This window comes from Heterocephalus glaber, unplaced genomic scaffold (assembly GCF_053883595.1).
Source record: "Heterocephalus glaber isolate CG9 unplaced genomic scaffold, H.glaber_assembly_v1.0 deba00001586, whole genome shotgun sequence".
In the NCBI taxonomy this organism is placed as follows: Eukaryota; Metazoa; Chordata; class Mammalia; order Rodentia; family Bathyergidae; genus Heterocephalus; species Heterocephalus glaber.
The window spans coordinates 1,486,067-1,511,589 of NW_028258364.1; the positions used below are offsets into that span (position 1 = coordinate 1,486,067).

General features: G+C 36.2%; 1 protein-coding gene across 5 annotated transcripts in view; it reads right to left on the minus strand.

The window, feature by feature from the left end:
• Prdm5 (PR/SET domain 5) overlaps positions 1 to 25,523 on the minus strand; it is a 198,036-nt gene that overhangs the window by 150,077 nt on the left and 22,436 nt on the right. For all 5 annotated transcript variants that reach the window (XM_021236440.2, XM_087193244.1, XM_013075911.3 and 2 more), the window contains exon 2: positions 23,851 to 23,934. In XM_021236440.2, the coding sequence (XP_021092099.1) occupies positions 23,851 to 23,934 (84 nt within the window). The remainder of the gene's footprint in view (positions 1 to 23,850; positions 23,935 to 25,523) is intronic.

Consider the following 25,523-nt stretch of genomic DNA (forward strand, 5'->3'; position numbering starts at 1 on the left):
GTGATCGTTATGTATATCTAAAATGTACCAATAAACTTAATCAATTAACAAAAGCTATTATGTCTACTGAATTTTCTTGAACTCATATAACTTTTAAAAGCCTTATTTGGCCTAATTCAAACTCCATACACAGGAAAAGCTTTGGTGCTTGCCACTATTCTAAATGCTTTCAATGTGGCTGCTATGTCATTCCAAAATTTTGAAACTGAAGAACTTAATGATTCCCAAAACTTATCTTTCCTAATATTTGCTTGCCTTATTTGTCAGATCTCAAAGAAACAACAGTAAATTCTACAGGAAGAGTTATTTATTTTCAGCACCAAAGTATATAATTTTTCTGAGACTGGATTTTAATAGATGAATTTTCATTATCTCATGCATCTTGACTAAAATGTACTGTTTAAAATGTTTATCCACTTTCATCAATGAAGATTTTCACAACTGTCCAAGGTTCCAAAGTCAAAACCTCAAAAGTTTAACAGTAAAAATTTTATTATGGAAACAGAAAATTAATATGTAAAGTTCATAACAATGACTTTAATCCTGGGTTAACAGTGCACAAAAAGTGGGAATTGGAAGCAAGGGAAAGTGAAATGTTTCCTTTTCTTTCTCTCTTATAAGATGAAGCAGAGGTTAAATTAAATATGTAAAACTTAAAATGAGATTTCAACATCGGAATCACAAAAGAAGGTTGAATCAAATGATTCTCTAATTTAACTCTATTTGGCTGGTTTTACTTCTCACAACCTTCCTGATACAAATGTTTAGTTCACTAAGAATAAAAGATCATTTTAAAATGAAAACAACAAAGCCCATATACTTGATGGTAAAATGCATAAACATTGCCATTAAAATGAGTATCAAAATAAGGTTGCTTATTGTTACTACTGTCATTTGACACTGCTCTGAAAAAATTCTAATGCAGCTGGGGTGTAGAGAGCTGAGATTCCTTTTCTTCTCCAGCACCAACACTGGAGCTGCAGACTTGTCTGTCTTTCTGAAGCATCTGAAGCATCTGAGCCTCTAGCCCTAACAGGATGTCTGTGACTTCCTAGGCCAGGGGTCACAGCCACTACTCATAACACACTGCAGTGCCTCAAAGGAGAAACTGGAAGAGGCCCCGTTCAAAGTGCAGCCTCCTGTGCTATGGGCTGCCCTGTTCTCACGCAGCAGAGCAGAAGCTTTTTCTCTGTCAGCACACCGACAATGTTCTCTACCTCTATTGATGTCAAAAGCACTGGCCTGGTCCTTACTGATGAACTGGCTAGGATATCTGAAGTACAATGTCTGGCCAAATTCTAGAGACTTAAGGCTGGTACCCAATCTTTTGCACATACTTATTAGACACTTCAGGCCCCTAGCTCAGGCAAACCGCTCACAGCATCAGCGTCAAAGCCTTCAATTTGTTTGTGTCCAGGAAACAAGGCTCCTAGGAAAGCTGTCCGGTTTCTTGGAACCAGATCAGGGTAGAAAAGGAATCAACTAAAATGTCCAAAAGAAAGGTGGCTACACAGAAAAACCAAGCCACATACTTCTTCAAAGAACTGGGCTTAGTAAAGTAGAGAGAGGCATCAACCACCTTGGGGGTGACCAGAGACCTCTGGACCCACCACCTTCTAGGAGAATTCTTATTCTTTCCATCCATGCTTGTTATGTGACTTGCTTCCCAATTGGGCTACCATTAACTAAGTGACTGTACTTATAACTTTACTGGATGTTTACAGCTGTGGCTCACGTTGTGCCCACGTGGGATTCACCCTATAAAACTTCTCTGTAAAGTGGGGTCCTTGGCTACCCACTTGGGACTCCTCCTGCCCCTCATGAGCTTTCCTATCAATAAATATCTTCCTACTTTAAAAAAACAAAACAAAAGAAAAACCAAGCCAAAGTTCGATCTCAGAGTAAAGGATGGGAATCTGATTAATCTAAGAATGAGAAGAAAATGTGACATTGGAAAAGTGATCTGGGTAGTGATACATTCATAAAAAAGTAGCAGAAAAGAGCAAAGTACAAATGTGTGTGCATTGGTAGCTACTCCCTAATAAGAAATGGGTACATATTCATTTTTCATAAAGAATAGCTCTTTAAAGGGTAAGCACCATGATGAAGCAGTAATTCAAGCTAAGCTGTTTCTAAAGCCAAAAATATCAGTATTTGAAAAGTATGCACAGTTTCTTTTCCTATACTACTTGTTTCAAAATGTCAACTGGTTCCAATTCTACTAATCTATTAGGAATGATTTCTGCATTACACAAATTCTGAATTTGCTCATGCACAAATTTGACTCCCCAAAATACTACGTAAATGCAGAAAAGTACATGCAGCTGAACTGAGCTAAGTAGAAATACAAACAACTCAAGCACAAAGGAGGAGGCTTCCAAGCCGCCATACCACCAATCACAGCACAGAGGAGGAGGCTTCCAGGCCACTGTATCACCACTCCTAGCACAGAAGAGGAGGCTTCCAGGCCACCACACCACCACTCCCAGTGCAGGGGAGGTGAGCCTCGCAGGCACAAGGAGCACCCACACACATCCCATCAAAATGAGAAGACATGTAAACAAGTCTCAAAACCAGACTTCCAGATCACCTACAGCAACCCCAAAGGGAAATGAGATGGAACACTCTGATACTCAAATATCTGGATTCCCTCAACTGGCAACAATAGAGGATCTGGAAAAATTAAATTAGAAATAATTACTCAGATAACAGCAGCGATTGTACCCACAGTACAATACATGATTAATAAATTTAGACCAGACACAGATAAAAAAATAGAGGAGCTGAGGAACATGATGGAATCCCAACACAGGAAACAAATGGAATCCATAAAACAGACGCAAACAGCTTTCCAGGAGATTAAAAACTCCATTAAAAGTTTATGGAGCACAATGAGCCACTATGAGGACAGAGTTTAGGATGTAGAGGATAAGATTGCAATTAGTAACCAGGAAAAGCAAAATTTCATTAAAATTGTAAGGGACCACGAGAAATCTACCCAGCAGTCGCTACACAATGCAAAGAATAACATAAGACTGATCGGCATCAATGAAGAAACAGGAGAGAGTTCAGACAACATAAAAAAAGAACTGTTCACAGAAGGGATGGCAGAAAAATTCTCAAGTAGGGGAAAAGAACTTGACATACAGATAACTGAAGCATAAAGGACTCCAACTAGCTTTGATCAAAAAAAAATCTACACATAGTCATATAATTGTTAAGATTCCAGAAACCCAACAGAAGAATAAAATTCTACAAGCAGTTAGAGAAAATAAACAAATCACATACAAAGGGAAGCCCATCAAAATCACAGCAGACTTTTCAACAAAAACCCTCAAGGCAAGAAAACCTTGGAGTGACATATTCCAAGTCCTAAAGGAAAACAGCCTCCAACCCAGATTGATGTACCCTACAAAACTGTCTTTCAAAACTGATGGAGAAATAAGATACTTTCATGACAAAGAGCACCTTAGGAACTTTTTCATGAATACTAAACCCGCACTCCAAAAAATTTTAGACAATATCCTTGGAAAACACAATGAGGATCACAACCCCAGGAAGGCCAGCAGAATGAATCCAAGGGGCATGACAAGAAATTAAATGCAAAGGAGGAAAATCCAGCAAAAAGAAAAAATCACGATAATAAGTCAATACGTATCAGTTACAACCATCAATGTTAATGGTCTCAATTCACCAATCAAAGAAATAGACTAGCAGAATGGGTCAAAAAGCAAGGTCCAATAATATGTTGCATACAAGAAACACACTCAATTCAAAAAGAAACTCATACACTGAAAGTTAAAGGATTGAAAACAATACTCCATGGAACAGGAACCTGAAAAAAAGCAGGAATAGCTATCCCTTTTGCAGATGAAGTGAATTTCATACCAACACTGATTAAGAGAGACAAAGAAGGATACCACATTATTATAATGGGAAGAAACCAAGAGGAAGAGATGACAGTCATAAATATATATGCACCAAACACTAGTGCACCCAACTATATAAAACAAATACTAACAGACATGAAAAATCATATAAGCACTAATACAACAGTAGTAGGGGAACTCAATACCCCACTGTCACAAACAGATAGATCAACTAGACAAAAAATAAGCAACAAAATACTAGAACTCAATCAAACTCTTGAACAAATGAATTTAACAGATTTTTACAGAGTGTTCCACCCCACAAAATCAGAATACACATTCTTTTCAGCTCCACATGGGTTGTTCTCCAAAATAGACCACATAATCGCTCATAGAACATATTTAAGTGCAAAGGAACTGTAGTTATCCCCTGTATATTATAGACCATAGTGTGATGAAATAGGAGATCAATAGCAAAAGGAACCACAAAAAATTCATAAACACATGGAATTTGAACAACACCCTTCTGAATAACCAGTGGGTCACAGAAGAAATTAAAAAAGAAATCAGACAGTTCCTTAAATTAAATGACAATGACAATACAACATATCGGAATCTATGGGACACAATGAAAGCAGTCTTATGAGGGAAATTCATAGCAGTGAATACTCATAGGAGGAAAACAGAACGAGCCCAAAACAACCTGAGGCTCAACCTCAAGCTTCTAGAAAAAGAAAAGCAAGACAAATCTAAAGCTCATACAAGGGAGGAAATTATGAAGATTAAAGCAGAAATCAATGCAATGAAGACTAAGGAAATGATACAAAAAATCAATGAAGCAAGGAGTTGGTTCTTCGAAAGAATAAACAAAAATGACAAACCCTTAGCCAATCTTATCAGGAAAAGGAAAGAAAAGGCCCAAATCCATGCAATTAGGAATGAAATGAATGAAAATACAATGGACCCAACAGAAATACAGAGGATCATCAATACCTACTTCAAGAACCTATACGCCAATAAGATGGAAAACACAAAAGAAATGGACAGATTCCTACATAAGTATGAATTACCAAAGCTGAACAAAGAAGACCTAAAAATTCTAAACAACCCAATAGCAATCAATAAAATTGAAAATATAATTAAAAACTTACCAAGTAAGAAAAGCCTGGGTCCTGATGGCTTCACCGCTGAATTCTAAAAGACATTTAGAGAGGAACTACTGCCACTACTGTTTAATCTCTTCAATGAAATTGAAAGTGAAGCAGTACTCCCGAATTCATTCCAGGAAACAAGCATCATATTGATCCCCAAAGCAGAGAAAGACCAAACCAAAACAGAGAACTATGGGCCAATCTCACTAATGAACACAGATGGAAAAATCCTTAATAAGATACTGGCAAATAGAATGCAGAAGATCATATACCCTGACCAAGTGGGATTCATCCCAGGAATGCAGCGATGGTTCAACATACGCAAATCAATCAATGTAATACACTATATCAATAGAGCCAAGGAAAAAACCATATAATCATCTCAATAGATGCAGAAGAAGCATTTGACAAAATTCAACACACATTTATGATAAAAACCCTGAAAAAACTGGAACAGATGGTCTCTACCTCAATCTCATAAAAGCCATCTATGAAAAACCAACAGACAATATCATACTAAATGATCAAAAAATGAAATCTTTCACACTACAATCAGGAACAAGACAAGGATGTCCACTATCACCATTCCTGTTCAATATACTTTTGGAAACATTAGCCACTGCAAATAGACAAGAGAAAGAAATAAAAGGAATAAAGACAGGAAATGAATTCAAATTGTCATTTTTTGCAGATGACATGATACTCTATATAGAAGACCCCAAGAACTCCACCAAAAGTCTTCTACATTTAATAACGAAATTCAATAAAGCAGTTGGATACAAGATCAACACACAAAAATCAATAGCTGTCTTCTACAAGAACAAGAGACTCACTGTGAGAGAAATATGTCAAACAATTCCTTTCACAATAGCATCCAAAAACCTGAAATACCTAGGAATCAACCTAACAAAAGAAATCAAAGAACTCTTCCTGAAAACTATAGCACTCTGAAAAGTGAGATTGAAGATGATATCAGAAAATGGAAAGACATCCTTTGGTCCTGGGTAGGAAGAATAAACATGGTGAAAATGGCCATACTTCCAAAACTGCTATATAGACTCAATGCAATCCCAATTGAAATTCCAGCAGCATATTTTACAGACCTTGAAAAAACAATCCAAAAATTCATTTGGAACAAGAAGAGACTCAGAATAGCAAAAGCAATTCCATGCAACAGAGATGTGGCAAGGGGCTATCACAACCCCCAACTTAAAACTATACTACTAAGTTACTGTGATAAAACAGCATGGTACTGGCAAAGAAACAGACCTGAGGTCCAGTGGAACAGATTAGAAGATGCAGAAACAAAGCCAGACACACTCAGCCACCTCATCTTGGATAAAGGAGCCAAACATCCTCACTGGAGGAAAGACAGCCTCTTTAATAAATGGTGCTGGAAAAATTGGGCTTCAACTTGCCAAAGATTAAAACTAGACCTATATCTCTCATCAGGCACTAAACTAAAATCAAAATGGTTGATTTAGATCTAAATATTAAAACAGAGCCACTGAACTGGCTGGAACAGAGGTTAGGTAGAACTCGTGAAGACATTGGTGTAGGAAAAGTTTTTATAACCAAAACCTCAGTTGCCCATGAACTAGCATAAACAATCAACAAGTGGGATCTCTTCTTATTAAAAAGCTTCTGCACAGCAAGAGAAACCACCAACAGTGTGAAGAGACAACTAACAATATAAGAAAAAACTTTCACCTGCTGTTCCACAGACAAAGGTCTACTATCTAGAATACATAAAGACCTTTAAAAAACTCAGACCTCCCAAATTTGAAGACCCAATCCAAAAACTGGCATCTGAAATAAACAGACATTTCTCAGACAAAGAAGTAGAAATAGTAAATAAACATATGAAAAAATGTTCAACATCACTGGTCATTCAAGCAATGCAAATGAAAACAACACTGAGATTCCACCTCACTCCAGAAAGAATGGCTGCTGTCATGAAATCAACCAATAACAAATGCTGGCGGGGCTGTGGGGAAAGAGGAACCCTGCTCCACTGCTGGTGGGAGTGTAGACTGGTGCAACCACTGTGGAAATCAGTATGGCGATACCTCAAAGAACTAGGACTGGAAGTCCCATTTGACCCAGCTATTCCCCTGCTGGGTATCTTCCCAAAGAATTAAAAGAATCATACCACAGTGATACATGTGCACCCATGTTCATAGCAGCACAGTTTGTAAAAGCTAAAACTTGAAAGCAGATCAATTGCCCATCAACTAGAGACTGGATAAAGAAAATGTGGTTTTTTTATAAAATGGCATACTACTCAGCCTTAAAAAAATGAGAAATTAGAGACATTTATAGCTAAATGGATACACATTGAGGCCATACTCATAAGTGAAATAAATAGGACACACATGTGTAAATACCGAATAGTTTCTCTAGTGTGGGAACCTGATAGTGTAAATAAAGACTAAAAGGTATAATAGATAATATGAAATAGGAAGAAAAGGGGCAAAGGGGAAGGGGAAGTGAGAGGGGCAGGGGAAAGGAAAGAAGGGAATGGAATTAAAATGAGAAAATGAAAAACTGGAAACAAAGTCTTTGTAAATAGGAAGGGATGGAGGGGTTGTAGCGACGGCAGGGGAAGGGGGAAAAAATAGGAACCAAGATGGATTATGTAAAGGTGCAAATTTCCAATGATGAATGTCATTATATTGTATATCTAAAATGTACCAATAAAATTAAATTTATAAAAAAGAAACATACACAAGTCACACGTGAAAATTCTATGTTCCTCAGTTTACCACGTGTGTTAAAAGACTAACCCATCCACATCAGATGTCACAACCCTCCTTCATTTCAGCCAAACTTTCTTCCACTTCAAAAGAAAATCACAGACTGTACCTCTTCTGATGTTCACTTCCACAAGTCAACTTCAGCTTTTTCTAAAAGTAAACTGTTATATTTAATGCAGAATTTCCCACTCCTTAATCATTCAGAATGTTTAAAACTGTGCTATCATTTTAATTAAATTCCTATTTTTAATTGTCAATGATGAAGATTTTGTATATCATGTCCCTAAGCCCATTTTTCCCATAAGCCTGGTGATTTTCATTGAGTGACCCTACACAAAACAGTACGTTTTAGGAATTTTTTTAGTGTATTGTATTTTGGCAGATTCTACAGCAAATCAACAAATCTTTAAACATAAAGATCTTATAAAGTAAAAAAAGGTGAAAATTCTTAAGACTACAAAATGAATTCTAGCTCCAATGTGTATTACCAACTGAAATTAAAATTTTTCCAGTCTGACTTATCACAAGTATATTTGACGAAAACTCCAAAGATTCTGTTTACTGTTAATCTCAGGAATGCCCATGATGTGATCCAAAAATTTAGAACAATAAAAATCATCTTCATTCCCTACTACTGCATAAAGTAGAATGTAGTCTGCTTTTTGTAACTTTAATAAAATATTGATAGAAATTTACAATGCCATGTAAAATCAAATTCAGAGAAATCCTTGAAAATAAGATAAAATAAAACTTTATAGAATATTCTCTTGCAAAACTCAAAATACTTATGTCACCAAAATGTATCCAGAAAAATATAATTTAAGAAATATCACAGGGCAGGGATTTAGCTCAGGTGGTTCCACCACCTGCCTCACAAGTGGAAGGTCCCAAGTTCGATCCCCGGTACCAAAACAAAACAAAACAAACAAAAATCACATATCATTTACTATGAATAAAAATACATTTTTATGAGAAAGATAAAGATTTGCTTGCTGAAAATAAAATGATTCCTGTGCTAACTCTAAGACAAGGTAAAGTCAACAAGCCAGAGTCTAAAATCATAACCTTATCAAGAAGAACATAAAGTGAGTTCAGCAATACCTTTATGACTTTGAATAAATAGAAGAATTTCCTCCTAAAACACAAGTGACCTTTACAAGTAGCAAATAATTTCCTCCTCAAATACCCTTATTTCTGACCATGGCTACTTTCATGAACCACATCATTCAAGTTGGAATTTGAAGTTACTAATCAAGGTAACATTTGTTTAGCTTAACCAGTCGTTTATGTGCCCAGCTGCTGTGATAACCACACTATGTTTCTGGGTTAGCTTTGCAATATAAAAATTCATTTGCTTTTCTACTCCTGATACCAATTTTTAACTCCAGGCTGTTTGAAGAATGATTTCAATTAAAATGAACTTATCTTTAGACCAGCTTCATGTTCACTGCCCGGGAAATCATGAAGTGTGGTATGCGGGAATGCCTTGTTTTCTGGCCACACAACAAAGACGAAAGAAGAATAGAATGTGGAACTAGTTTTTGAGTACTTAAAAATAGTTTAAAAACTGACCACCTGGTTTTCAGTTTGGATGTCAGTGAAGTTATTCAGATATAAATGAAATCCCAAATAAATACTAAGTATCTTTAATGATAACTAAACATCTCAGAGGGAATAAAATAATATTTGAAAAGAAACTACTGCCACAGAAGTCTGCCTTACAGAGACCATAACTTCAGTAGGTTGTCATCTTTGAGTCTTATTATAATTATGACCCCCGCCAAGAAATAAATTCCTTGAAGTTATCTCCTAATTAAAAAGCAATCTGCAAGAACTTTCATCAAAAAAATTAGCTCACGGACAGAAGAGCAGAAACAATTCAGTGGAAAAACAATACTGCAGTCTTTTCTTCAAATGGTGCTGCAACAACTAAACATTTAGATGCAAAACATATTATCCACACATAGACTTTACTCGCAAATTTCACATAAATTAACTTTTCAAAAGGAATCATTTTAAATAACCTTAATGTAAAATGCAAAACTATAAAGCTCCTAGGGGAAAAAAATAGGAGAAAATTCCAGATAACCTCTAGTTTGGTGATGATTTCTGAAATAAAATCCTAAAAGTAGTGATCTATAAAATAAAAATTGATAAAAATTCACATCTGCTCTATGAAGACATTACAAAAAGAATGAAAAGATAAGCCTCAGAATGACTGAAATGCCAGGAGTGGTGGCACAGGCCTGTACACCCAGCACTTGGGAGGCAGAGGCAGAAGAATCTCCCTGAGTTTGAGGCCTGCCTGGGCTACATAGTGGGTTCAAGGCCAGCCTGAACTACACAGCAAGACCCTATCTCAAAACAAGCAAACAAACAAAAAAAAACGGACCAAAAACTAAAAACAAAACAAAACAAAAAACACATTTTTTAAATGAGCAAAAAACATGACGTGAAAATTCAACCAAAAAGATACACAGAGAGAAAATAAGCATATAAAGAAATGTTCACAAATCATGTCATTAGGGAACTGCAAATTAAAACAACCATAAGAGCACTATAACTCCACTGGAATGTCCAAAATCCAAAACACTGACAATACCAAATCCTGACAAGGTTATGGAATAACAGAAAATCTGTTTCACTGCTGGATCGGAGTCAAAATTGTACAACCTATTTAGAAAAGAGTTTGGCAATTTCTAATAAGACATATTCTTGCCATATGAACCAGTGATCATGCTACTTGGTATTTATTTAAGTGAGCTGAAAATTTATGTCTACACAAAAACCTGCCCACAAATGTTTACAGCAGCTTTATTCATAATAGCCAAAATTTGAATACTACTAAGATGTCCTTCAACAGATGAATTCATAAACACACACAATGGTATTTCCACACACTAAAATATTATTCAGTGATGAAAAGGAGAGATAAAGCCTTAAAAATACATGGAGGATATGTGTGTGTGTGTGTGTGTGTGTGTGTGGTGTGATAAAACATTAAAGTGAATGTTTAAATTTTTAAAATTATTATTAAAGTGAAAGATACACTGCCATTAATTCCCTTCAAAATATTCTTCCTCACTTCGAACACCCTTACCCTATTGTTCTTACCTCTTTCTGAAGCAGTTCTGGAAGTCCTCTTTCATGAATATTTTTAGTTATGCTAATGTGGCTGCCTCAAAGTCTTGAATCAATTTAGGACATTTACCTTCCATGGCCATTTTGACTTTGCCACTGTGCCAGATCCACTGAATAAGGTGCATTAGGGCACATCATGTTTTTAAGAGCCTGCCTTTCCATTAGATGGCACTTGGCGGCAGCAATTACCTTATGTTTGATCATACTCTGAAAAGACATTCAGGAAAAAGACTTCCAGAACTACTTCAGAAAGTGGTAAGAATGATGGGATAGACATATTTAAAACTTGGGGAGGGAGAGTATTTTAAAGGAGATTAATGGCAATGTGTCTTCTTTTACTGCAATAATTTTCTTTTTTAATTTTAACACACATTTCCAAGGAAAAGCTACCTCTATTCTTATACCAACTTTGCCAACATTGACCAACAGACATACAGTACAACAGTACAAGCCATACATACACTTTTGATAGTAGTCACACTAAACAGAGTAAAAGAAACATATAGGGGTAATTTCAATAATATACATATTTAACCCAATATATTTACAATATCATCATTTCAATATGCAGTCAATATAAAAACTATTAATGAGATATTCAACGTATTTGAAATGTAGGGGTATTATATATTTATAGCACATACCAATTTATACACTCAATTTTCATCAGAATTACCTCAGTTTAGGTTTTATTACATTCATAATTTAAAAGGAGAAGCAAGTTGTTCCAAAGATACTACAATTTGCCAATATTAAATTAAGTCCCCCCAAAATCACTATCCTTTAATACACTTACACTGACAAAATTAGTTTATCCTTTTTCAGAAGAACCAATTTAACTTTGAAAAGACTCCACTTCAATTTTAAAACTATGTTTATCCAAGTAAATTTACTCTAGTTTCAACAGTGTTAATGAAATTAAATTCAAAGATATTGAATAAATTGAAAATTAACTCTACACTGATTGCCAACAAAGCATTCATGAAATTATTCCTCAGAGTTTTCATAACAAGTTTACCAGCACTGAGTATCACAATTTAAATCAAGTATGTATTTATTTGCTTTTTTAAAATGTGTAAAAATATTACTATTGATTTGTATTATTAAGTTTTAACAACCAACAAGGTGTTATAAAAACACTTTTCCTTTCCTTGTAGCTTCAAATTTAGTTCACTTATATGCAGTGTGATATTGATGAGAAAATGTAACAAAATGTAACTAACAATGAAGGTAGGTGTGTATGTGCCTGATTACTTGTCAAGCATTCCTTTCTCAAGAAAATCTTGGAATTAGCAGTATAATAAATCTTGGTAAAACACTTCACATTTTATACATGAAGTACTGTCAAACAGCACAAGATCCTTTAATTCATTGTCTTCTGTGGTTTTTGTTAGCTCCATATACTGACAATGATTAAAATCATTTACACATAAATGTATGAATTTAAAAAGTGAATCCATGACAGTATTTGAAAAAACTGACTGCAAATAAATTTAGTCTGTTTCAGGAAGTGGAATTAATAAATTAACATGGAAACATTAGTCTAACACTTTAAAATTTCCATAAATATGGATTTGATCTTTCATAGTTTAAAGACCATCTTCTATTAAGAAACTAACCATGAAAACAATTTTTAAAAAATATACATAGTTCATTTATTTGGGACATGAATTGATTTTTTAGAAATTGGGAACACTTCTGAAATTTGTGGAAAAGTTGTCAATTGGCTGGTATCTCATTGTCATATGACTCATGTAAAGCCAAAGAAAGCTATCTGCAATTTTTCAAAATTTGACTCAAATGATCTTTGCTGTTAGAAAAGTCATGGATAAATGTTTGATCTTTTAGGATTTTTTCATAATTTTCAAACAAAATTTCAACACTTGAAAAAAAGTGTATAGTACAATTTCTCCAACCGTTATGATTTGGATCATCAATGTCCCCCAAAAGCTCATGCATTGAAAGCTTGGTCCCCAGTTGATAGTGGACTAGAAGGTAATAGAAACCTTAGAAGTGGGCCTTATTTGGAGGAAGTGGGTACTGGGGTCGTGCCCCTGAAAAATATATGAGGACTTGGTCAGCTAGTCTCTGCTTCTCTGCTGTCATGAGTTTAGCAGCTCTGTTCCACCACACTCTTTCCACCACCACAATGCTGTGTCTCATCACATTTATTGTATAAGTAAAAATAAAATTTTATCAAATTAGCACTTATCAAATTACTTATGTTTTTAGATTTCTAATTGTATACTAGGAAAAGATGACAACAGAAAATCAATTTTAAGAAAGTACAGTGCTAGGATGGTACATTCACTTACTGCAACAAAAAGCAACTAACTTTATAAAGAGAAAAGGTTTATTTTGCTCACAGTTTTGGGTTTTCAAAGTTGAAGATTGAGCAGGGACCATAGTTTTGGTCTCTGATGAGGGCGGTGGATTGCAGGAGCAATCTTGGCAATAGCATTTGTAGGGGCAAGTGGTCACATCTCAAGCCAAGAGGGAAAAAAGAATGTGTGGAGCTAGAGCTGCTCCTTTTATAAGAATCTTCTCCAAGAACTCAAGAGGCTGCATGGAAACTGCCAAGAGGTTGAAGATGAACTATCCTCCAAGAGCATGCTCTAATGATCCCAGGACTTCTCACCAGACCTTACACCTGAAAGTTCCATCTCCTGCCAACAGTGCCATTCTAGGGATCAAGCCTTTGACATATGTACGTCTGCTGGTTTATTGTCAGTGGAGAGATGGAAAGAGCTTAAGTAATATCATTAAGCTGTTTAATCAACCATCCCTGCTGCCTCCTGAACTCCTCTTATTTGACATAATATTTCTTATTATTTAATCAAGTTGCAATTGGAGTTAGAGTTATTAGTACTTGCAACCAAATGCCTCTGTTTGATAAAACTCCTTCACGTTGAGACCAGAACCTCAAACATGGCAGAAGTTAGTTTGGTTTTGTTTGTTTGTTTGCTTGTTTGTTAAATCAGACAAATTTTCCATGCATTTATAGTACTTCTCTAATCATATCTCAGATTTGCCTGAATAGCCCAAAGTTGACTGATATAGCTAGATAGAACCTATCTTTTCAGTAGAAGATAAGGGACAACCACAAAACAAATGCAGGACTTTCCAAAGACATGTAACATTCACTTGCTTTGGTCTTTCCCTAACTAGAGGACAGTGTCACAAAACTCACTATGACATTTGTTTTAGCAATTTCAGCATTCTACACAGCTTCATAGGTGGTATTTTTCCACTAATGTCTACAATAAGTGGTTCCATTTGGAAACTGGAACAAAATTTTATTGTCCACAAAAGACAAACATTTGGTAAAGAATCTTCGTTTCAAGCACCTAAAAGGATGTCTATAAACAATAAAAAATAAAAGATTTTAAACAATTGAAAACATTTTTTCTAAAAACTAAAACATATTGAAAACCTGGTACTGAGTCAAGTTCCCAACAGAAGAACAGCTGTAATCACAAAATAATTGCAAAGAAAGAGAAAAACATGTAAACAAAATGCCCACTTTAATATCAACCAATCAGTTTCTTTAAGAACTATATTTCAAACTACCATCTTCATGAAACAATAAGAGAAAAATGTCCACAAAGTAGGCAAATCTAAGCCAGCAAAATACTACAGGAATCAATACCCTGGTTTTTTTTTTTAAATCTTCAAATTACATATTTTCTAAGACTGTCAAACAGTAAAAATAGTTTATAAAGTTATTCAATACATTCATTGACTATGAAATAAGCATTTATTTAATTGCATTTATGCTCTAAATATACTGTGCAAAGACCTGGTGAATAAAGTAGTAAGACAATAATAAGACAAGTGTTCTCTCTTCAAAAGTGTACAATGCAGGAATCCATCTCATTACAGTTTAGATCTTCACTATCCCCCAAAATTTTCATGTGTGTGGAAAGTGACTGGATCATGAAGGCATGGGAATCATCAGTAGAGTTCCACTGAGTTGAGTAGCTGACTGTGTTGTTAGGAGGGGAGTAACTTTGGTCACAACCTGGAAGGGGAAAGCTTCCTCCTTGGCCTCTCCCTTCTCTCTACTTCTTTGCTGGCATGGGTTGGGCACCTTTTCCTACACAATGCCCCTCTGCCATCCTGTTCCTGCTTTGGAACCAACTGACCATGGACTGAAACCATCAGCCAAGATAAGCATTTCCTCCTCTAACTTGTGGGTGATGGGTATTGAGTCCCATTGACAAGGAAAGTGGCTAAGACACCATCCTCCCATTTCCCTCCTTCTCCAACAGCCCTATCTCAGAAATGTCACCACATTTCATGCATATGGCTCAGGCCAAACACTCCAGAGTCATTCTTGATTCTTCTCTTTCAACATACAATCCATCAACCTCCAACATAGCAACTGGAAGCCAATCACTTCTCACCAAGACCTTGCTAGCCTCCCTGGCTTACTGCTATCTTTGAGCAATTCAAACTCATTGCTGGCTCTGCTACACTCCAGTTTCTTATCCCTGGGTCATCTTTATGTGACTGCTACTATCTGTTTGGGTCTCATCACAACCTGACAGGCCAGCTAAAGTAGAAACACAATATTTTCCTACAGTTCTTTTCTTTCTTTTTTGAAAGTTCATGTCTTCATTGGTACGTGTTTACAGAACATAATGATTACATTCCTCGTGGGGAGCTGGAACAAGTATGCAACAGATCTTAATTCTCTTTTAATCTCCTTTCTCCCTCCCCCCTCCCTGTATCCCCTGCCCCTTCCCTTCTGCAAAAAAAAATTATGTCCTTATTTCTGATTATCTATCTTCTATTTGTTCTCAATTTATACTTTGGATCTCTCATATAAGAGAAACCATGTGACATGTAAGCAAACTTTTTTATTGAAGTGTGAAATGATTAATGAAAGATACAAAAACTTTAAGCATATAGCCCAATGAACTCTCATAAAGTAAACACACCCACATAACTAACACATAGATCAAGAAGAAGTGCACCCAGAAGTCTTCCCACATCCCCACTTCCAATCACTACCCTCACAGTGGGATAACTACAACCTTTATTTACAATTTCATAGATTGGTTTTACCTGCCTTTGAACTTAATATAAACAGAATCATATAACAGCAGTCTTTTGTTACTAGCTTCTTTCACTCTATGCTACATTTTTGAGATTCATTTGTATTGTTAAGCACAGTAGTAATACATCACCACAGAGGCTTTATAATACCCCATTCTATGAATATACCAAACACATCTGTCTATCTACCTGAAGACAGATGTTTGGGTTATTTCCCTAGGAAAGACTTTATGACTAGGCTACTAAGAAAATTCTTATACAACTATTTTAGTAAACATATAAACACATTTCTATTGAATATTTGCCTAACAAAAGTGCTAAGTTATATCATATGCTTATATTCAGCTTTAGTTGACACCAATAAATTGTTTTCCAAACTGACTGTACTACTTTAAAACCTAGCAACAGTGTATGATTCATATAATCCTGTAAACATTTCATTGTCTTTTTTAATTTTAGAAATTCTAGTGAACCTATGAGGGCAGCTTATGAGTTTGATTTGCACTTCCTAGAGGACTCAGGTGAACGTCATGGTTTATCCATACCATTGGGTATCTTCTGTGTAACATGCTGGTTCAGTATTTTACCAATTTTTCTTTTCTTTTAAATCAGGTTTTATAATTTGTTAGTACATTCTGGATACAAATACATCTTCTTTCCAACCTCTGTCTCCTCTCCTCCTAACAATAAGATACTGAAACATGTCAAATGCATTTTTCCCTGACTTAATTCCATCTTAAAAGATTTTTATCACTTAATGAGAAAGGGTATGTACATGATGATATCACAAATAGTCCATAATAACAAAGTCACACAGCATAAGCTAAATCCTGTAAAACAGTAAGTACAATCAAGAATGTAAATGCTATCACAAAGAGAAGAGTATCCTCTGGCTTCCAGCAGAGTGAAGGGAGAAAATGTTCTTTCCCATAGTGCATAATGATGTGCTAATTCCACATCAGTACATTCACTTTTTTTTTTTTGAGACAAGAAGGAATTAAAAGAAATTTGAATTAGAAATGGGTGGGGTTTTTTTTGCCCACCGTATTTTGGTCAAAAGATTCTCCTACAATGTAAGTGGAAACCCATACTGGGGAGGGGGGAGAGAAAGACTGACTTTATTAGGACAAGACAAATGAGCAAAAAGTGGTGGAAAATATAGGAAATGACAAATGGCTCACAGAGAAAATAAAATTTTTAAAAATAAAACAATAGAAAGCTTAGAATCTTTCAGTATTGTTAGTCACTTTTTCATTCACTTGTTTTTAGAAGGTTTTAAGGTTTGGAGTTTTAGGGGGACTTGGAGATGGGTTTTTTGTTGTTGTTATTGTTATTTGAGGTTTTTTGTTTGGTACTGAGGATTGAAATCAGGACCTTTTCAAAGAGTTTCATCCCCAGCCTTCTTTTACTGTTTTTATTTTCACAGCACTAAGACACTGAGTTGCCCAGGCTGGGCTCAAAGCTGGGATCCTCCTGCCTTAGTCTCCAAGAGAGGTGAGGTTACAATAGTACCCCACCACATGGCTTTCTTCTCCATTCTTTCTTCTTCTTCCACATTATCACCTCTTCATCCTATGTTTCTTAATCCTCTTTCTCTCCACCACAATATGTTCCAAGTCTTCATCATCACAAAGAACATCAGCTTCTTCTCCCCCTTCTTTACTATTCACACAAAGTCAAATTTTGTTCTAACAGACTTGGCCAAAGAACACGTTTGACGAGATCTCCTAATTCACCTGCACTTGTATACTTGTGTCAGAACCACTGGCATACCAGGTGAAAAATGTCTGAGATTTTTCATGCCACCTGGCCCAGACAACAGTACTTTATGTCTGACACGGGCATTTCATCAAGTCTTTCCCAAATTTCCATTTGATTGGAGTCCTTTGAAGATGGCTTACCGCTGGAATTAAGATGAAATTAAAGAGAATTTTATTTTAAAATAAGAATTTTCAACAAAATAAAAATTTATTCTATAATATGACTTAGCATCTTCATTTCTGAAGAGGCAGCATAGAAGCTCTTCATTCTCATCCCCAAGCAGGAAAATCAACTGAACATAGTTAACAAATATTATCCTATACTTTGAGGGTTCAGGAGATCGATTACTTTGTCTTTTAAATGTTTTGTAGTTTGCTATATATTTATTCTACTTTGGAAATTTCTTCACTGGCTTGTTTGTAAAGTCTATTTCAATTCTATGTATTTAAATTCTTCCTATATCTCTTTTTGTTCATTCAGTGAATCCATGGTAGCAAAGTTTTCCTTTGGCTAAGATTTGAAAACGGTCTTTGTTTTCTCATTTGAAGAATGATAAAAGATTCATGTTATGAGAAAAATCCAAGAGCCAATCACACAGAGAGATGTTCATGTTTGAAGAAATGTAGAGAACTATACCTTGATTTTTCTATTGGCATTTTTGCTGAGTACTGAATGGCAGATTACAAGCTATTTTCTTTCAGTGCCTTGAAAATATTCAATTACATATTATCTTTTACCTTTTATTTTAAAAGTCGTCTTTCAATCTTACTTTGCTTTCTTAAAGGTAATGCCTCTTTTTAGGTCTTTTGTTGATTTATCTGTTTGTTTGCTTACCTGTATACTTTTTCCTGGCTGGTTTTTTGGGTTTTTTGGGTACCGGCGATCGAACTCAAGACCTTGCACTTGCAAGGCTCAGTGCCACTGAGCTAAATCCCTGGTCCCTTTTTGGTTTTTTTTGTTTTGTTTTGTTTTGTTTTTTGCAGTACCAGGGATGTAACATTTAGATGATGTCATTTAGAAAATGTGACTTCACACATTTTCCATTCCAGCTGTACTGGTGCCACAATCTGTACTTAAGAGTCTTACTGCGCACCATTAATGAAGTGGATATTTTCATTTTGGTCTGGTTCTTCTCTATTCTCCACTGATTACAATCAATGAGAGGAAGGGGTTATTAATTAGAGACCAGGGATTTAGAGGCCAGGGATTTAGCTCAGTGGTTTCGCCGCCTGCCTCGCAAGTGCAAGAACCTGAGTTCGATCCCCGGTACCAAAAAAAATAAAAATTAAAAATTAAAAAATTAAATTAAATTAATTAGAGACCATCATCAGCATTTAAGTGAAGTGGGGACTAGGAGTTAAGAATGATATTTTTAAAAATAATCTGTGTACATTTTAACTGATATAAAGATTTTTAAAGCCCATCATCTACAGAAAGAGGCCCAGATCACCTGGTATGTGCAATTATTTTGAAATAATAATTTACTATAACTGTAGGAGATTGACAATTTGTACAAAAACACCTGCAAAATCTCATAATCATATATTCTGATAGCTCTATTTTGAGAACATGTTATGTACCCAAAAAATAAAAGTATTTTCTGTTGACAAAAATGAATAAAACTACAATAACTTAACATGCTGCATCTTATAATACGCAGCTATTCAGCAAAATTAATGATTTCTTGCTCTGATAATTCTACTGGCCAGAAAGTTAAAAACCAGTTTTCCTCACTGATTCTCCAGGGAATATATTTAGGAAAATAAACAAATGTACAACACTGTAAGTGTCCTTGTCAGGCTCAGACAGGTTTTTTAAAGAAAAGGCCTATTCTCACAGTACTTTGTATCCCACACTGATATATCTGGAACCCTTACAAGACCAGAAGCACTTTTTAAAATCAAAGTTTAAGCTCTATTTGTTTCACTTTTTTCCTAATTTCCTCATGGTGAGATACTTTTAGCATAAATTATAGATGATATAATAGCAAGACCACATCTGTATCTAAGTAAAAGAGATTTATTTCCTATAAAAATACCACCCAAAATTTGGATATTTCATTCGAATCTTCAGCTTTTATTTTCATTCTCTGGGAATCCACAGATGAGTTCTTAACTGGCCACATGGTAAGAACCTGCTGTCTACAGAGAGATCACCTAGTTTACTGACCCCTGACATAGCATCTGGCTCCACGTGTCAGATCTATTACTGAACACCCAGCTGCATCACTGAAATGTTCAAAGCCCAGGAGACATGGACCAACATGTACAGAAGATGGGGAAGGGGGGCACACAGCTGAGACCATGGGGAACTGAGTAAATGCAAAGTTCAGGAGTGAATGACTCCACTGAAAAAGTCAGGACAACGTCAAGTTTTTAATAACTTACCAGGCCAGTTTCTACACAAAACCTCTCTCAAGGTGAAGGAAAAGGAAGGGAAGACCCATAGCCTACAGACCAGAATTGTCTGAAAACTTCAAACAGACACTGGATTCACCGGTGCCCACTTTAGAACACATAAATAATGACTGACTGTAGGACATGTCAAGGAAAGTGTACAGGCTATGCTGTATTCTTCAGGGGCCAAAACTTAAACATACATGCCCCTGTGTGAAGAGGAAGCATTGAAAATGTGGTTTGAAAAACATAAGAAAATATTATAAAGAATAGATGGCTTGGACAGATTTAATAACAAGTATTGAGAGTTTTAGCAATAGTGCATGAATGGATGTTGGTCTGAAGAGTAGTCTGAGGAAGTAGAGGGTGAAAGGAAATACATCCCAAGCTCTAAACCGCCTGGCAAAAAAGACTTCTAATTAAGGGAAGGACACAACCTAACAAACACAGACAACTGGGCACATTCCACTGAACTGTCAATGGCAGGCATTCATAGTCCAGCACAGATTCCAACTTCATGCTCTACAAATGGCTTATGGCATGAGAAATCCAGAATTCTGCTAATTCACTTTATTTTAAAATAAAAGTAAAAATTACAGGACTGGTGGTATAGTCAGTGGTAATATGGTAGCTTTACATGCCCGAGGCCCTTTTCATGTTCCCCAGTACTATCAAAAAAGAAGAGAGAGAAAGAGAGGGAAGGAAGGAAGGAAGGAAGGAAGGGAAGGAAAAAGAAAAGAAAATGGGGATGAGTAGGAGAGAGGGAGGGAAAAAGACAGAAAAGTAAAGATGACTCTCTTCAGACACCAACTTAAAATCCTTGTGATCAATCCAGAAAAAGAATCCAACACTAAGAACAAATTCTCTGAAACAATGGGCATCAGAAAGTCCCATGCTGTGTCTCAGGAGGGAGGAGGAACTTGCAGCAAAAGAGGTCAATGCTCCCACTGTTCCTGAGGCCTCTTTATGCACTATCCCATGCTACCAGGTGCAAACACCTAACAGTAGGCTCAGCCCTGTCTAGTTTCTCCAAGTACTTTGGTATGAAATTTCCACTCAGGGAATCCTAGCCTTGTCCACCAGAACCAACAGCAGCACAAGCAAAGTGTGTGCATAAATTGAGAAAGAGCTCGGTCGGCCACGTGCTCCCTCACTGGACATCATTTTCCAGTTGTTCTCACCAGTACCTGGCTCAGGTTCTCTAACCACAACACAGGAAAGTCTGGGTTTGAGAAGGACTGCCCATTTGTGAGCTGCATGGCAGTTACCAATGTGACTCTAGGCCGTATTAGAAATGTCTTAAATAACCAATCTCAATTTATCCACCAGAGGAGAGAAGGCTCTTTACTGCCATTTGAGAAGATGCAAAGGGTTCATGAGAGGAACCAATAATAGGAATGGTTATCCTCCCTTCTCTATGCTCCTTCTGAATCCTGGCACCTCCAAAGCTAAAATAATAAAAAGGGATAGTTGTAGTTGTCAAGGTTGAGAAGCAGCTCACTCATTATGATGGTTAATCTTGATGTCAGCTTGACTGCCTTGAGAAATACCTAGGAAATTAGTAAAGTACACTTCTGGGTGTGTTTGGGAGGGGTTTCCAGAAACAAAGGGAATATAGAACTGCAAACCAAGGGGAGAGATGTGCCCTGGGGCAACACCAGCCACTCATGGGGCGGGGGGGGGGGGGGCTCTCAATGGCTCAAAAGCAGAAGGAAGAAGTCCACTAGCACAGCTCTCTGGCTCTCTGCTCTGTTTCTCCTGCTTCCCAACTGCCATGAGGTGACCAGCTTTGCCCCACCACACCCTTCTGCCATGATGTTCTGCTTTACCTGAGAAAAACAATTTACAGGATGAAAGATTTCTTTTTCTCTGGTATTTGTCACAGCAACACAAAGCTGACTGATACACTCATTTAACATAATAATGGACAAGATTAAAACTACCAGGTAGAAAATCTCTGCACTCCAAAAGCTGTTGACTATATTTCAAATATAGTCCCCTCCAAGGAGACAAACACTGAGAAAGTGTCTTTTTCTTCCCCTGCCAGCAGCACCACTGCACAGAGTAGAGAATGGTTGACAAACCAAAAATGCAGAAGAATAAGAGGAAGATGAACTATAGAAGCAGAGAAGGGAAGGGTAATGTACAGGCGCTAAGACGTTAAATGAAGCAAGGTCATAGGAGAAAGGAGCAGGCATAAAGGGGATAGAAACATTTACCCTTTTATACGTTCTGAATTGTATGACAAGTACAAATATTACTTATTTAAAGCTCTAACATGAAGTACAAAGTGAAGTAAAATAGAGATTGTAGTCATTACATGAATTTAACATTAGCTGAGCATAAGTGTAAAATATCAGTAGCTCTTTGGGTGGCAGAGTGAGAGGACTGGGGATATAGTGTATAAAAAATAGTAAAGACATCAAAGAACCACAGGACCAGATAATGCAAAGCTACATGATATGCTGCTGAGTTCCCACCACATATCAACATAAAAAGCAGCCTTAAATTGCCTATCTACAAGTTCTTTCAAAATAAAAATTATAAACATTATCTGTTTAACAATGCCTCCTAACCAGCTGTGCAAAACATTAACCTGACCATCACAGTAAAAACTTCAGATGATAACAACAAAAATATCAAAAGCTATTAACAACCTATTAAATATCGCTGTTTTTATTACTTTTTAGTGATCTGGGTTATTTTTGTTACATAAATGCTTGATTTCTGAAAACCTTCATGGCAAAAGAATTAGCTGCTAAGAAAATTAAGACCTTATATAAAAGCCATTAAAATATTGTTAGGTTCATAAAAATAAACAATTACAACCATATACTAAGTTAAGGCAGTATCAATAACATTTCTCCCTTAAATTACAGTAAGGACTACATTATTAACTTCTGTTTCCATCACTTTTCCTGTGGAAACCTTTGAAAATCCTTTCTTGGGTGCCTTCAGTCCTTATCCCCAGCTATTTCAGTAATATCAGTGATGCTTATAAATGTAGTTTTGCTTACAGAAAATACACTATAATTTTATGGGTCAACTTGACTAAGCTATAGTACTCAGTTATAAGAAAACACTAATCTAAGTGCTGTATAGATATTTGGTATTGTTAACATCCACAATACAGATCCCTACATAAGAGAAACCTTGGCCTGCAAATACAGCACTGCCCACAGTGTCATTATTTCCTTAAATACATTTTTTAAAGGCAAGACATAGTTTAATGTGGGATGCTTGCTCCAATATAGAACTCACAACTGTTTCTATATAATTGAAACTGACATGAGGAGATAAAAATTAAAGGAAAAATATGATTTCACTTTCAGAAATCTAGTTCTAAACCCAGCACATGATTTTGAAATACAAATATCCTATAAACGCAAAACTTTTTTTTTTTTTTGGTAGCGGGGATCGAACTCGGGACCTTGTGCTTGCAAGTCAGGCACCAGAACCACTGAGCTAAATCCCCAGCCCCGCAAAACTTTTTGCAATGACGAATTAATTATAAATTTCAGAGTTGGAAAAGAATTTTCTAGTAACATATTTTAGTGGTCTAATGTTTTTAGAATGCTATACCTCAAATTTAAGATTTGGTGATACTAAAATACTCAGCTGGAATCAGTATCAATTCACATAGCCTTATAATTTGTATTAAAGAGTATAAAGAGGAACATATTTTTAATACTTAAAATAACAGCCCCAACCTCACCTCCCACATCAGCCTGTAGTCCATATTTTCATCCAAGTCTTCAGGCATCCTCTTCTCTCCAGCAAAAGGTCCAAACTTTTCACCCTGAGTAGCAACGATGACATTGAAAAAGATTAGTACAATCATCAAGATATTAAAATACACTATTTTTATCTTCTGGAAGTTATTTCTTCTAAATCTTCATGACTAATGATAGAGATAATTTTTAATCTTTAATTATACATCACAAAATATTGGCAAATTTAAAAAGCCAACTCAATGTGTTTTTAGGATCAAAACGTGAATCCACAACACAGGAGCCAATATAAAAGGGTTAAAATGCTTAACTTTCAAATTCTGAAAGGGCACTGAACATTGTACTTCATAGGCTGCAATCCTCTTCATAGCTTCGGGCAAATGGTCTTAAAATGAAACACACTAGGTTTTGCCTGAGTTGAGAGACAAGCCCACCATGCAGAAAATCACCTGGTTTCTATAAAAATCATAAATTCATCCCTATTATGCACAAGAAAGAAGAAGGCTTGCCATTTTCAAAGGAAAACTGTTCATAAATAAAATTCGAATTCGCCTGCCCATCTTTTACACAGCCAGGTGGTATACTTTACCAGAGTTTCTCAAAGCGAGTGTTTTAAAGTCCACTGCACAACAAACCACCAAGGCTGCTTGTTTCAAGTTCAGAAGGCTGGGCTTTGTTAAAATCACAATCTGGATGTGGGATATGGGAAGCTGCATTTCAACAAGTCCTCTGGTGAGAGCTAGCCCCTGAAAGTGTAAACTGTGAGGGGTTGGTCTGCCTTGTAGGGACTTGTGAGGCCACATTCAGTGGGCAAATGACACTTTTTTCCTCTCTAAGGGGACCAAAGGAGAGGCTGCAGATACAGAGGGGACTGGTGGTATGTCCGGCCAGACACTACTACACAGAAATGCACGCAGAGAGAGAGGAGGCAGAATTACTTGGATTGGTGTAAGCTTCCTCCAAAGCTGCCTGCGACTATTTTCCTGGAGAATCCTTCCCTTTGAGTCGAGGTGGAAGAAGAAGAAAAAAAAAGTCTCCAGGGGAACTTTTGATGAACATTTTTTGGGGGGAAGGAACCATCAATGAAATGTTTCAAGGAATACATATTATTTAATGAACAACAGAAAACCCAACTTCTGGAAATAGTAAACTTTTAAGACTTAAAAGCAAGACAAACAGAGAGCCTAGACCCCTCATCCTCCAGATGACAAAAGAAGGTCCTGAGGAAGCCACAAACAATGGCAGAGCTGGGAAGACCACTTCTTTAAGTTAACCCTAGGACCAGAAAGTACCTACAGAGACTTTTCCAATCCAGACTGTAATTCTAAGTAACTCAAACACAGGCACACAAAGAAACACATTGGTTTATTTACAGCTACATAGAGATATTAATACAAAGCCCAGAAAGCAAATTTAGGAGAAGCCGGATGCTCGCTCTACCCCTCCATCTTCCCATGCCTCAATATCCACTTGATACTAAAATGGGCTCAGACAGGAACAACAGCCCCAAAGATGCTTTCTTTAAAAAGTACTCATTTCACTTTTTTTCATTTAAAAACTTTTTATAGGGAAATTAAATATATATTTAGAAAAGAGGAAAAAAAGTAATCATTTCACACCTCAAGATGAGACCTAACTGGTATTTAATGGCAGATAA